At 40.2% G+C, this 12,625-nt stretch overlaps 3 protein-coding genes and 1 pseudogene across 5 annotated transcripts; all 4 read left to right on the top strand.

Moving 5' to 3' along the window:
* Window positions 1–524: 524 nt before the first annotated feature.
* LOC108858764 (malate dehydrogenase 1, cytoplasmic) lies at window positions 525–2,712 on the top strand. Its single transcript, XM_056996986.1, has 6 exons — window positions 525–628; window positions 1,075–1,233; window positions 1,338–1,513; window positions 1,676–2,089; window positions 2,189–2,300; window positions 2,385–2,712. Exons 1-6 carry the CDS (start codon window positions 586–588, stop codon window positions 2,477–2,479), a joined length of 999 nt encoding a protein of 332 aa, XP_056852966.1. The 5' UTR covers window positions 525–585; the 3' UTR covers window positions 2,480–2,712.
* Window positions 2,713–3,028: 316 nt separating this feature from the next.
* Window positions 3,029–6,260, top strand: LOC130502231 (cryptochrome-1-like; annotated as a pseudogene).
* A 148-nt stretch (window positions 6,261–6,408) lies between these two features.
* On the top strand, window positions 6,409–10,359 carry LOC130502230 (BTB/POZ domain-containing protein At1g04390-like). 2 transcript variants are annotated; one of them, XM_056996984.1, is made up of 8 exons: window positions 6,409–6,566; window positions 6,649–6,778; window positions 6,880–7,387; window positions 7,492–7,625; window positions 7,706–8,133; window positions 8,221–9,318; window positions 9,398–9,550; window positions 9,627–10,359. In XM_056996984.1, exons 1-8 carry the CDS (start codon window positions 6,481–6,483, stop codon window positions 10,057–10,059), a joined length of 2,970 nt encoding a protein of 989 aa, XP_056852964.1. In that variant the 5' UTR covers window positions 6,409–6,480; the 3' UTR covers window positions 10,060–10,359. The 2 variants fall into 2 exon arrangements, with proteins under 2 accessions (XP_056852964.1, XP_056852965.1); XM_056996985.1 differs by lacking the exon at window positions 6,409–6,566 and having other exon boundaries at window positions 6,646–6,778; window positions 6,923–7,387.
* Window positions 10,360–10,621: 262 nt separating this feature from the next.
* Window positions 10,622–11,965, top strand: LOC130502228 (heat shock cognate 70 kDa protein 2-like). 2 transcript variants are annotated; one of them, XM_056996978.1, is made up of 3 exons: window positions 10,622–10,849; window positions 11,149–11,427; window positions 11,513–11,965. In XM_056996978.1, exons 1-3 carry the CDS (start codon window positions 10,705–10,707, stop codon window positions 11,770–11,772), a joined length of 684 nt encoding a protein of 227 aa, XP_056852958.1. In that variant the 5' UTR covers window positions 10,622–10,704; the 3' UTR covers window positions 11,773–11,965. The 2 variants fall into 2 exon arrangements, with proteins under 2 accessions (XP_056852958.1, XP_056852957.1); XM_056996977.1 differs by having other exon boundaries at window positions 11,507–11,965.
* The last annotated feature ends 660 nt before the right edge of the window (window positions 11,966–12,625 follow it).

Below are 12,625 nucleotides of genomic sequence, written 5' to 3'. Positions count from 1 at the left end.
CGAATCTTATCCTTACAGTGCCCATCGTAATCTCGCTGATATTGAGCTCCGAATCCCCTAACTTCCTGTACTCCATCGTCTTCTCAGTCGACGCTTTCGCCAAAACCGAAGTTCTGAATATTCTCCTCCTCCGAGCATTCCGAAATGGAGTCACACGGCGGCGTGTGAAGGAGGATTGAGAGAAGCTCGAATGTCGGAAACACTGTTCTTCCCGGTGATCGCCGGAGTGACCGTTGAGAAGGTGACGTAAGATGACGCCATGGCTGAGAATGGGAGAGACTTGGACGTGGCTCTCTCTCTCTCTCTCTAGCCTTATCCGCCATATCTACTGTGAAAAAGTATGGGCTCGAATATATGGGCCTTACTTAGCCCATTGGACATTATATTGTATTATCTACGGATCTTTTTCCTAATTTAAATTTGAGATTATTATTTATTATTCCTTGGAGATAAGTGGCATGACACAGCTCTTCGATATCTCCGATAAATAGAGACCGTAGTGAGCTCCCAAAGGTTAACAAACCCCTCTCCGAAATCTCAAATACCGATCCATTTCCCCCGGCGATAATCGACGATCTAGATCCGATGGCGAAGGAACCAGTTCGTGTTCTCGTTACCGGTGCTGCAGGTATCTTCTTCATGTTTTCTTCAGATCTTTGATTTTTTTGACCTCTTGCTTACTGTAGTACGCAGATCTCTGTCTAGTCTTTGCTAACGCCGTACGAATGCTTTCTAGATCGATGATTCTAGTTTCGTTGAGGTGGTAGAACGAGATCTGATTCGATCCTTATAGTCTGATCATGCTTTATGAAATAATCAGTTAAAACTGTAGAGGTTTGATCTAGAAACTGACGTGTTACCACTACGCTGAAGTCAACTTTAATTTTTATTTATTTATTTATTTATTATTCATAGCATATTCATTACTTGTTCGTTTACTAAAATTGGTTATCTTATTATTTTATGGATTGAAAACGGTTTTGGTTTAACTCTGATTTGGAAGCTTATATTTTATGGATTGAATATTAGTTTATTATAGTTGGTGAATGAAACGTGTTGTGATTTTTGGCACAGGACAAATTGGATACGCTCTTGTCCCAATGATTGCGAGGGGAATCATGCTTGGTGCTGACCAGCCTGTGATCCTTCACATGTTGGATATTCCTCCTGCTGCTGAAGCACTCAACGGTGTCAAGATGGAGTTGATCGATGCTGCTTTCCCTCTTCTCAAAGGTTGTTTCATTTTTCATTGATGTGAATTATATGCAATCCGTGCCATGTGTTGTTTGTTTGTGCTCGAGTGAGAGAGATTATTTTTTTTATTTTTTTATAATCAGGTGTTGTTGCTACAACTGATGCCGTTGAGGGATGCACGGGAGTCAACGTTGCTGTTATGGTTGGTGGTTTCCCGAGGAAAGAAGGTATGGAGAGGAAGGATGTGATGACCAAGAATGTCTCCATTTACAAGTCTCAGGCTACTGCTTTGGAGAAGCATGCCGCTCCAAACTGCAAGGTAAATAAGATCTGCTTGTCTTTTTAATCAGTTTCTTTCTTTTTAGCCACTTCAGCTAGTTTTTTCTTGTTCATTGAAGTGTAACAAATGCTTTATATTCTCAATTGGGTTCTAGTTTGTGAGACTCTTCCTCAAGACATTTTCTTTCGTTTTTTTTTTCAGGTTCTTGTTGTTGCAAACCCTGCAAACACCAATGCATTGATCCTGAAGGAATTTGCACCATCCATCCCTGAAAAGAACATCAGTTGTTTGACAAGGCTTGACCACAACAGGGCCTTGGGTCAGATCTCCGAGAGGTTGAGCGTGCCCGTGTCTGATGTTAAGAACGTGATCATCTGGGGAAACCACTCGTCATCACAGTACCCAGACGTCAACCATGCTAAGGTGCAGACATCGGCTGGAGAGAAGTCAGTCCGTGAGCTCGTGAAGAACGATGAATACTTGAATGGAGAATTCATCACCACCGTTCAACAGCGTGGAGCTGCAATCATCAAGGCGAGGAAGTTGTCAAGTGCACTTTCTGCTGCTAGCTCTGCTTGTGACCACATCCGTGATTGGGTCCTTGGAACTCCAGAGGTTCATAATAATACTCTTCCCATTATTTGCAGTGTGTGGTTTTAATAAGCTGTTGATCGTTGTTCTAATATGAGTTCTTTCTTTTGTTCAATTTCTCAGGGTACATTTGTTTCAATGGGAGTATACTCCGATGGCTCTTACGACGTTCCAGCTGGACTTATCTACTCCTTCCCTGTCACTTGCCGCAATGGAGAGTGGAGTATTGTCCAAGGTAAAGAGACAAGCTTTTACAACTCAAAAACTTAATTCTGACTTTCTGTACTGTGCTCGTGCTAAATTGAATTTGGTTGATTAGGGCTTCCGATCGATGAAATGTCAAGGAAGAAGATGGATTTGACAGCAGAGGAGCTGAAGGAAGAGAAGGACTTGGCCTACTCATGCCTCTCTTAAACAACCAATGCTCTTCTTCTGTAGCCATTTTTCAGCTATCAGGTGTGAGATCATCATAGCTTTTACGGCTGTGTCTGAATAAGATCTCCAAACACTGTTTTATAACCTCTTTGTTGGTTTGTCTTCCTATTGAGCATTGTCCCTGGTCTGTTTCTAAACCAGGATATCGTTTACTCTGTTTCATGTGTCTTGTTTGGTTTTATCCATAATAAAAAATTTAAAAGTTGATAACATCATCTGCTCGATTAGTTTTGGTCTTAGTCAGTAGCCCAAAACTGATGCTGAATTTGTGCAGTTATGTGTAACGGCGTTGTGTTGCAAGAAGGAACGTCTGGTTTTGCATCAAAAGGCCTGCTTTTATTTAGCAAGTCTCTGACATACATAATCCAATCTTCCCGAATCAGACTATGTTCTATTTCTCGTTGGCCCAATAAATTAAAATTAAATCATATTAATGAGCCCAACGTGTAAATGAAGATGAGAACCACTGTCGGCACTTTAGCCCACTAAAAATCTTAGAGCAAAATTCGATCCCTTGAAAATATCTTAATGATCACAAGAAAATCTTAGATGGGCAAATGAATAATTAGATTTCGGTTAAAAAAAGAAAGATCCAATAATATTGGAACGCCACCAGTTGTTGTGGATAAAGTTGTCTACTACTTTTGTCGTGTGGATAGAGTTGTCCACATATTCTCTTGCAAGGTAAGAGTTCCTAGATTGTTCTTTGATTATGCTTTCATGGTTAGGCCAAGACTTATCTTTGATGAGTAGATCTTAAACTTTTGTTTTCTGACAGCTTTTTAAGCTGAATCATTCTCTGTTATCTACATAGAGGAACTATATCCATGTATATGAGCTTGTGGTCTGAAATTATGGCAGAATTTGGACAGAGAGTGGAGGAGCTTTAGCTTGATTTGGTCTATGGCGACGAACAGAAAGACTATAGTTTGGTTTAGAAGAGACCTAAGGATCGAAGATAACCCAGCGCTAGCAGCTGCTGCTCGCGAAGGATCAGTCTTCCCTGTTTTCATCTGGTGTCCCGAAGAAGAAGGTCAGTTTCATCCAGGAAGAGCTTCAAGATGGTGGATGAAACAATCTCTTGCTCACTTGAATCAATCCTTGAAGGCTCTTGGTTCCCACCTCACTTTTATCAAAACCGATAACACGGTTTCCTCTATCTTGGACTGTGTCCGCGCCACTGGTGCCACTAAAGTCGTCTTTAATCACCTCTACGGTACACTAACTACTCATCTCCTGTTTCATTTGGTTAGCTTTAGTTTAAACGAAGCTACGTATATATATCCTTTGGTTTGTAGATCCTGTTTCGCTGGTTAGGGACCACAACGTAAAGGAGAAACTTGCGGAACGTGGGATCTCTGTGCAAGGCTACAACGGAGATCTATTGTACGAGCCTTGGGAGATAAACTCCGAAAACGGCAAACCTTTTACGAGTTTTGCTCCTTACTGGAAGAAATGCTTAGACATGTCGGTTGAATCCGTTATGCTTCCTCCTCCTTGGCGTTTGTTGCCTCTGTCCGCAGGCGAAGAGGTGTGGGCATGTTCGATAGAAGAGCTAGGGCTAGAGAACGAGGCGGAGAAACCAGCAACGCGCTGTTGACCAGAGCTTGGTCACCAGGTTGGAGCAACGGTGATAAAACACTAACAGAGTTCGTCGAGAAACAGTTGATAGATTACGCGAAAAACAGCAAGAAAGTCGTCGGGAACTCGACCTCGATGCTCTCTCCCTATCTCCACTTCGGGAAGTAAGCGTCAGACGCGTTTTCCAGTGTGTCCGTATGAAGAAAATCATATGGGCGAGAGATAAGAACGGGGAAGGAGAAGAGAGCGCTGATCTTTTCCTCAGAGGGATCGGTCAGAGAGAGTACTCTCGGTATATATGTTTCAACTTCCCTTTTACTCACGAGCAGTCTTTGTTGAGTCATCTTCGTTTCTTTCCATGGGATGCTGACGTGGGCAAGTTCAAGGCGTGGAGTCAAGGGAGGACTGGGTATCCGTTGGTGGATGCGGGGATGAGGGAGCTTTGGGCTACTGGGTGGATGCATAACAGGATAAGAGTGATTGTTTCGAGCTTTGCTGTCAAGTTTCTGCTTCTTCCGTGGAAATGGGGGATGAAGTATTTTTGGGATACTCTTTTGGATGCTGATTTGGAATGTGACATCATTGGCTGGCAGTATATCTCTGGGAGCTTACCTGATGGCCACGAGCTTGATCGCTTGGACAATCCCGCGGTATGTTTTTAGAAATATAAGAACCATCTGACTATTTTTTGATTTCGGTTAGGTCAATATAATAATGCTAGGAACCTACTAATATCTGATAAAAAAATTGTTTTCAGTTCAATTCCGGTTTTTGGTTAGTTTATGTTATTTATTCTGATGAAAAAGGTAAGTTTCTGATTAAAAAGGTTAGTTTCTGATAAAAATCAGTATTTTGATTTTCTTAATTAAATTTTGGATAATTCAGTAAATTTTATATTTTTGATAATTTTTTAATATTTCAGTTTTAAACATGTAATAATATTTTAGATATTCAGGTATCTATTCAGTTGTCAGTTCCAATTTAGGTTTAGTTTTCGGTTTTAAAATAGAAACCGCTCAGTTATTTGTGAACTTCAGTTCGGTTTCTGGTTTGGTTCTTTAGATTCTGTTTTAGTTGGTTTCAAAAATATAGGAATTGTTTGGTTATTTGTGAACTTGAGTTTGGTTTTCGGGTCCTCTGTTTCTATGCTTAGTCCTACTTAACAGTATGTTTTCACATTGACAAGTCTTAGAAAATGTCTGTTTTGGTTTCAGATACAAGGTGCAAAGTACGATCCGGAAGGTGAGTACATAAGGCAATGGCTTCCCGAGCTGGCGAGATTGCCAACGGAATGGATCCATCATCCATGGGACGCTCCTTCAACTGTACTCAAAGCTTCCGGAGTAGAACTCGGAGCAAACTATGCAAAACCCATCGTAGATATCGACACAGCTCGTGAGCTTCTTACCAAAGCCATATCAAGAACCCGTGAGGCACAGATCATGATTGGAGCAGCACCTGATGAGGTTGTAGCTGATAGCTACGAGGTCTTAGAGGGTAATACCGTGAAAGTACCAGGTGTTTGCCCGTCTGCGTCTTCTAATGACCAGAGAGTACCTTCGGATGTTCGTTACAATGGGCAGTGGCGGAGCCACGTTAGAGTGAGGGGTGTCAAGTGACCCATATGAAATCTAGAAATTATAAATTTTAGGCTTATGTACAAAGTTATTGTTGTGGTGAACTGGTCAATATCTCCCTTTTTGACCCACATGTCTTGAGTTCAAGTCTCATTAGCATATCTTTTAACCTATTTATAGTAATTATGACCCATGTAAACCTAAATCCTAGCTCCGCCACTGACAATGGGTCAAAGAGAGTGAAACCTGCGGGAGAAGAAGATGAAGAAGAGAGGGAGATGAAGAGATGTAGAGAAGAAAGGGACTTGTTTTCCACTGCCGAGTCTTCTTCTTCTGATGGTTAGAAGCGTGTTCTTGGGTTCGCATTCTTGCTCGTTGGTATCAGAAGGGTATAACTTGGAAGAAGGTATTCAAGATTCTTCTGATCAGATTACTACTAGAAGCTCTGTAAAAAATGGTTAAAAGTTGTTATTACAAAACCTAACACGTTGTATATCTTTAAGTGTGTATGTGTGTCTCTTGATTCGTTATTACATCGCTGACAACTACGGTCTGTCAACGGATATGTAAGGATGAAGACATAAAAGGTTGTTTTATGTGCATGTGGTGTTTCACTCAAATATATATTATTCGGCCCAATAAGTGTACTGAGTTAAAGTCTTATTATAGGCCCATTAATAAAACTGAGTTAAAGCCTTATTTATAGGCCCATTATCAAAATTCAACGACGGTGTCCATAAGTAAACTCTCGATTTCCCTCCACCGTTAATATCAACCCGCCGGTGAATTGCAATCGAGCGTGAAGCAACTCCGGCGACTCATATGGCGTCGTCTAAGGGAGGAAACACCACCGCCCATATGAATACTCTTCACCAGCGCCTTTATCACGCTCTCAATCTCGGCTTCAGGTCTTTTCTCTTCCTCCTCTTTTCGGTTGATTTTGTTGTTTCCCTCGTTTCCTGAGATATTTAGGGTTTACTGATTTGGTAGGAGGGTAAGTGATGAGAAGGAGAAGAAGTGGGAGTGTACTGATATCGAGATACAGAGGCATGTTGTTAGATCAGTTTCAGCTTTTCTTGATTGCTTTTCTCGTGCAACAGCCAACCATCGTCTCATCAAGGTTATTATTATTACACGAATATTGTCTTAATCTCGAACTCTTGTCGGAATCTGTCTGCTTGATTGGAACTTCCTTTTGTTTTTTTGTCTTTTGGTGGTTAGGATTCAATATCTGACATAGCCAGGGCCTTGGTGTTTATTCTAGGGTATAGAAACAGAGCTGTGGTGGGTTTAGCAGCCAATGTGCTCATTAAGCTGCTCCGTATCGTTCCTCCTTCTCTCCTGCAACTCTATTCTCTGGATCTTGTGGAGTCTCTGTCTCCTCTGTTGAGTTGTCAGCAAATGGAAGCTTCTTTTCCTTGTGCTGTTGCTTTGAACGCGGTTCTTGTAAACGTGAGAGAGACGAAGGAGAAGGAAGTGTGGAGGGTTTTGGAAGAAGGGAGAACTGTGGTCTCCGTAGTTGGTAATCTGCACAACTTTTCTGAAGGGAAGGTGTCAGTGGAATGGTTTCAGGAGATGGCTTCGCTTTTGAGTACTGTGATGTTGAAATGGCCTCAGTCTAGGTATTGTGTTTGGAACAGTCCTGACTTGATGGGTTTGTTGGAGAGTGTGAGTCAGAAGCCTGATATGGGTTTGAGATTTGCAGCTTTGAAGCTGTATTCTTCTGTAGGTATATATATATATGGTTTACCTAATTATTTTACTTACTTTGCTACAAAAATTCCATAGTAAATTCGCCTTTCCTTGTCCCTTTGACTTGTGTCTATATTTCAGCGCTTTGTGGCCATGGTGCCAATGAGCTACTAGATAATGGGAAGCCTATGTTAGATATGATGATTAGCTGCATGGACGAATCAAGCCCCCAAAATGCTCGAATTGAAGGGTTTAAGCTAGCACAAAGGCTAGCGGTAATAATATCTCGCCCTGTTGGCCTTTTCTCAATTTCTTAAGACACTTAGTTGGTTTCTAATCCATGGCCATTAACCAGACAGGTAACAGAGAATGCTTGAAGATGATAAACATATGCTCTGAGCCACTAGTGAAGGCTACAGTTTGGACCATTAGCTCGGGAAAGCTTGAAAATGATAGGATGGCATTGCTTGTAGAGGCTTGTAAACTCGCTTTAATCACTCGTTGGGAAGGAAAACATCATACTTATTTCTGGAAGCATCGGATCTCAGAAGCGCTTCTTAGTCTTGTGGTGGAGAGTTTTTGTAGTGAGTCCTTGGATTGTAATGCGTCTCTGGAAGAAGAAATTTCAGTTGCTGAGAAGGTACTCAATGCGAACTTTCTACCTAGTCTGAGGTCATATGTTTGGGACATAATTGGATTCTTGGCAGCTCATTGTGAGGAAGAGTTTGATTCCACTTCGCGTGGAGATGAACTCGGCCTCAACTTTCTCGTCACATGTGCATGGTAAAAAACTGGTTGTTTGTTTGTTTCTCCTCAACCGATAGTCTTATCTATACTGAATTTTTTCTTTTGTTTTTGTTTTTTTTAAAGCTTGACCTTTGCAAGGTCAGTTCAGAAAGGGTATCAAATATGTCAAAACGATATTATCAGCGCCTCTCAAAGTGAGTCAGCATCAAGAGCAGTGCTAATGATGATATATTCTCCCTCCAAATACATATCATCAAGGGCCAGAGTTACCCTCTCGTTTATCATTGGTGAAGATGGCGAGCAGAATTTGTATTCCCTTGTGAATTTCCTAAGTTATATCCCATCTTCCGGAGGCTATGTGCTGCCGAATATACTGCAAACTACTGTCTGTTTGGTTGGCTTGGCATGCTATTCATCGATCTCTCAGTATGCGAGTTTCACTTTAAGAAATCAGGGTTTGGAGATACTGTTGTCTTTCTGTAGTTGGTATCAGAGGAATCGTGAGAATATTGGAGCATCGAGTTTTGCTCCTTACCCACAGAGCAGTGCTGAGAAGAGGATGTGCTGCTGGGAATGTACGGAAGACTGGGACAACAAAGATGCTATTCTTCTCTATGCTCTCTTGGCTCTGGCCGAGTTGGTAAATCATTCTTTCTCTGAACAGAGTCGCACCGAAGAATTTTCAATCAAGAGAGAAAGCGTGAAAGATCGGTTGTGCACCACACTTGAGGAGATCCGAGATGGAAGTTACGGCTCTGGTCCAAGGTGGTATGCTGCATACATCCTAAGCTATCTGGGATACTATGGCTTCCAAGATAAGTTGGGGAAAAGACTCATGAGAGCTTATGAAGATGAGGAATGTAGTGACATGCGACTCCTTTTCGCTAATGGGAATAACGCGAGTGTGAACAAAGTTATTCTCGCTGTCAGGTGTCCAACGCTACTGCCCCCTGAGGAGGGAGCTCACCGTGGTGGCTCGGTTCAAGAAATTCGCATGTCTGCCAATGTGGATACTTTGGCGCTTGTTAAGTTACTAGAATTTGCTTACTCTGGGTATGTGGAAGTAGAGAGTACGACGCTGAAAAAGCTGAAAACATTGGCGAAACATTGCAAGTCAAAGGTTCTGCTTCAGATGCTGTGCAGAGGAAGACCCAAGTGGGGTTCTTCAATACCAAGAATTGATCTACCTCTTGCCCTCACTCCTAAGCTCATTCATTTCTCGTAAGTTCTTATCATCCTCATCATTCTTTTTGAGGCTAACTAACAATAAGACAGATCACAGTTTTATTGTAAATTTCAGGGATGTTATATTAGTACCTAAAGAAACAAACATGGCTAGCTTCAACTGCCGTTTGTGTTCCTCAACATCTCCTCACGCCCACTGTCACCGGGTTATACTATCGTCAGGCTGTGAATACCTACGTGCCTTGTTCCGGTCCGGAATGCAAGAGAGGTATATGTTGTAACAGTTACTCTTAGTTCAATAGAAGACTCGAAATCTAATAGTTGGATCTTAAAAAATTGTGCAGCAATTTGGATAGACTAAACGTCCCTGTGAGCTGGTTGGGGTTAACCAAGCTCGTAAACTGGTTCTACTGCGATGAATTACCGAAACCTCCATCGGGTTGCAGATGGAGCAACATGGACACCGATGCAAAGCTACAGGAGCTTCAAGCTTACGTGGAGATATACTCTCTTACCGAATGGTGGATAATGGAAGATCTGCAAAACGACTGTGCCAAAGTGATTCTCTCTTGCTTGGAATCAGCTAGAGAGCTATCGATCAAAACGATCGAATTAGCTGCGAGTTTCTCGATGTGGAAACTGGTGGAAGCGGCTGCTGAGCATGCGGCTCCTATATACCATCAGCTTCGGGACTCGGGTGAGCTCGATGAGTTGGATGATGAGCTGGTTAACTTGATCCGAACGGCTGCTGTTCAGTTTTCTCAACAGGGTGGTTGAGAACTCTGAGAAGTGTGGACTCTTTGGTTCTTTATGGAGAGAGGATAGTGTGTGGTCGCATCAGCTACCAAGTATATAGGATCCGAGATGGTTTGGTTATAGCCATTTATACTGATTCCTTTTGGAGATTAATGTTCATGGTTTTCAATAGGGAGCATCTGTTGTGTGATTTTTTTTGTTATTTTCTCAAAAAGACAGTTTTGTAAGGTAAACAACGGTTATGTACAAAGTAAATTCTGTAAACTATATGAACAATTTTGAAGAATTTGCAAATATGTTTTCTTTTATTTTTTGGTTAAATGTGATAATCTTTGGTGCTTCACTTAAAAAAAAAACAATTCTTTTAAACAGATAATTAATTCTAGGCATTCGACTATTTTTTCTGCTATATAAAATTTAGCAGTTTTCCCTTAACTGTTTCACCTTCTGTAACATTTACTTTTTTCCAAAATATAAATTCAATAACATTTTGTAAAATTGGATATCTACTTTTTTTTTTTTGGAAACATTAAAACCTAACGACAGAATATATATATAGACTTCTTAGAGCTAAGATAAAAGCTATTTAGCCGCACTCCTCCTTTTGCTCTTTTTTTTCTTTTAATTATATTTTGCAATCTCTAAAGTTTTCGTTACTTTTTAACAATGGCTGGTAAAGAAGAACGTGTTGAGATCATTGCTAATGGTCAGGGTAACATAACAACTCCGTCCTACGTTACGGACAACGAGCGTTTGATAGGTGACGACGCCAAGAATCAGGTGGCCATGAACCCGATTAATGCTGCTTTGGGTACGTATTCTTCTGACGCTTGATTGTTGATTCGAATTTCAATAAGCTATCTTACTAGTAAGATTGAGCTAATACGAAGCAATGGTTATCATTCACTATATCAGAGGCTTGTCTAGTTCACATAACATTATAAACACGTTGGAATTCATAAGATGATTCATAAGATGGTGATCTGTTAGGGTTTTTCTATAACTATATTGATATTGACTTTGCTTCATTCTCTTATGTTCTCACTTTTGATTTTAGAAGTCACCTTTACTTTTTCTTATTGTTTAATTATGTTTGTTGTCATGCAACAGATGCCAAGAGGTTGCTCGGTCCTAGATTCAACGACAGATCTGACTGGCCTTCAGATTTTGAAGCAAAACCCGCAACACGTGTCTTCTGGGATGTCAACGAGTTTCCTGTACCTCTTGATATGCCTCCTAAGAATGTGTATGAGAAGATCAAAACCTGTCTTGTTGCAAATGATTGTTACACCGATGACTTGACAATCTGGGCTTATGTTAAAAAGCAACACTTATCTGATCATTTGGTGCGAGAATATAAGGAAAATGGAATCACCTTCCTTGACGAAGGTAAATTTTCTTTTAACACTTTCTCTCTCTCTCTTTTCTTACTTATTAAATTGACAGCTTCCATTGTTGATATATATAGTTTCAGATGATCATAGGAGGTCTAACTGGATGGTGATGGACATTCTTTTATGGACAGTGGACAAACCTTATATCAATCCAAAGGAAATAACGGTGATAGTACTCTCACTCCGTATCTCAAAACTTACCGAGTTAGTCCAACCATTAGACAGTTTATATATCAGAGGTTACAATGTTCTCCTAGCCGCTCCTCACTATCTCCCTCCTAGGTTTGAACTTGCTACCTCTAAAAGCTCAGAATGGCTTGCAAAAGCTCTGGAAAGTTGAAAAAAAAAATCACTATCTACCGAGCCCGACGCCCACCGTATTCTGATGATTCTGATTCCCACAAGAAAGTTTAATCTTATCATCTCCTGTTGTTTTTTTTTTCTGCCAAAAAATACAATGCCTTATTTGTAACAATAAAATAAAGCTTTTAATGAGCGTTGTCCCTGGTCTGTTGTCAGGATATCGTTTACTCTGTTTCTTGTGTCTGGTATTTTTCATAAAAAATGCTTAATATATATGATTATATATCATGAAATCGTGTAGTAGTTTGAAACTCTTTTTAACAATTTTGAAAATTTATATTTTATAAATATCTTAGTCTAAGAAGAAATTCCTATTTACTTGTAGTTATAGACATCAACTAAACATTTTCTTGTTAATGGCTGTTTTGGCATTGAGCCTCTCCAAGCCGATTCATTTTTTAGTTCTTACCGGTTTGAAATGTTAGAATTCTAAACTTTTTTGTTTGTAGGTTCTTAACCGAGGTTTAACTTACCAGTCTTTGTTTTTGAACCTTCCATGGCTGACAAAAAAATTAATCACTCGTTTAAGTTTTGTTCATAAATGTTTCAAACCTTATACAAACCAAAATATTAAAACAGTGGTTTGAGATCATTAAGATGAATCACATGAAATTACAGTTATATCAAAACATATTAGCTTATATGTTTAAAACATATAGCTCCGATTATGATCTCTTTGATTATGATGATTGTCATCTGGTTGTCTTGACAAATTTTTATGTTGCACTATGTTTAAATCTGAGTTCTAATATAAGTTGTATCAAGGATTAGGACACCAATTCTGTAAACATCAGCTTTTTTGAGAGATTTTGCTAGCATCAGCGACTGCA

This window comes from Raphanus sativus, unplaced genomic scaffold (genome assembly GCF_000801105.2).
Source record: "Raphanus sativus cultivar WK10039 unplaced genomic scaffold, ASM80110v3 Scaffold0455, whole genome shotgun sequence".
Classification (NCBI taxonomy): Eukaryota; Viridiplantae; Streptophyta; class Magnoliopsida; order Brassicales; family Brassicaceae; genus Raphanus; species Raphanus sativus.
Note: the sequence above shows the minus strand (reverse complement) of the source record. Positions and strands in the feature narration are given on the sequence as shown.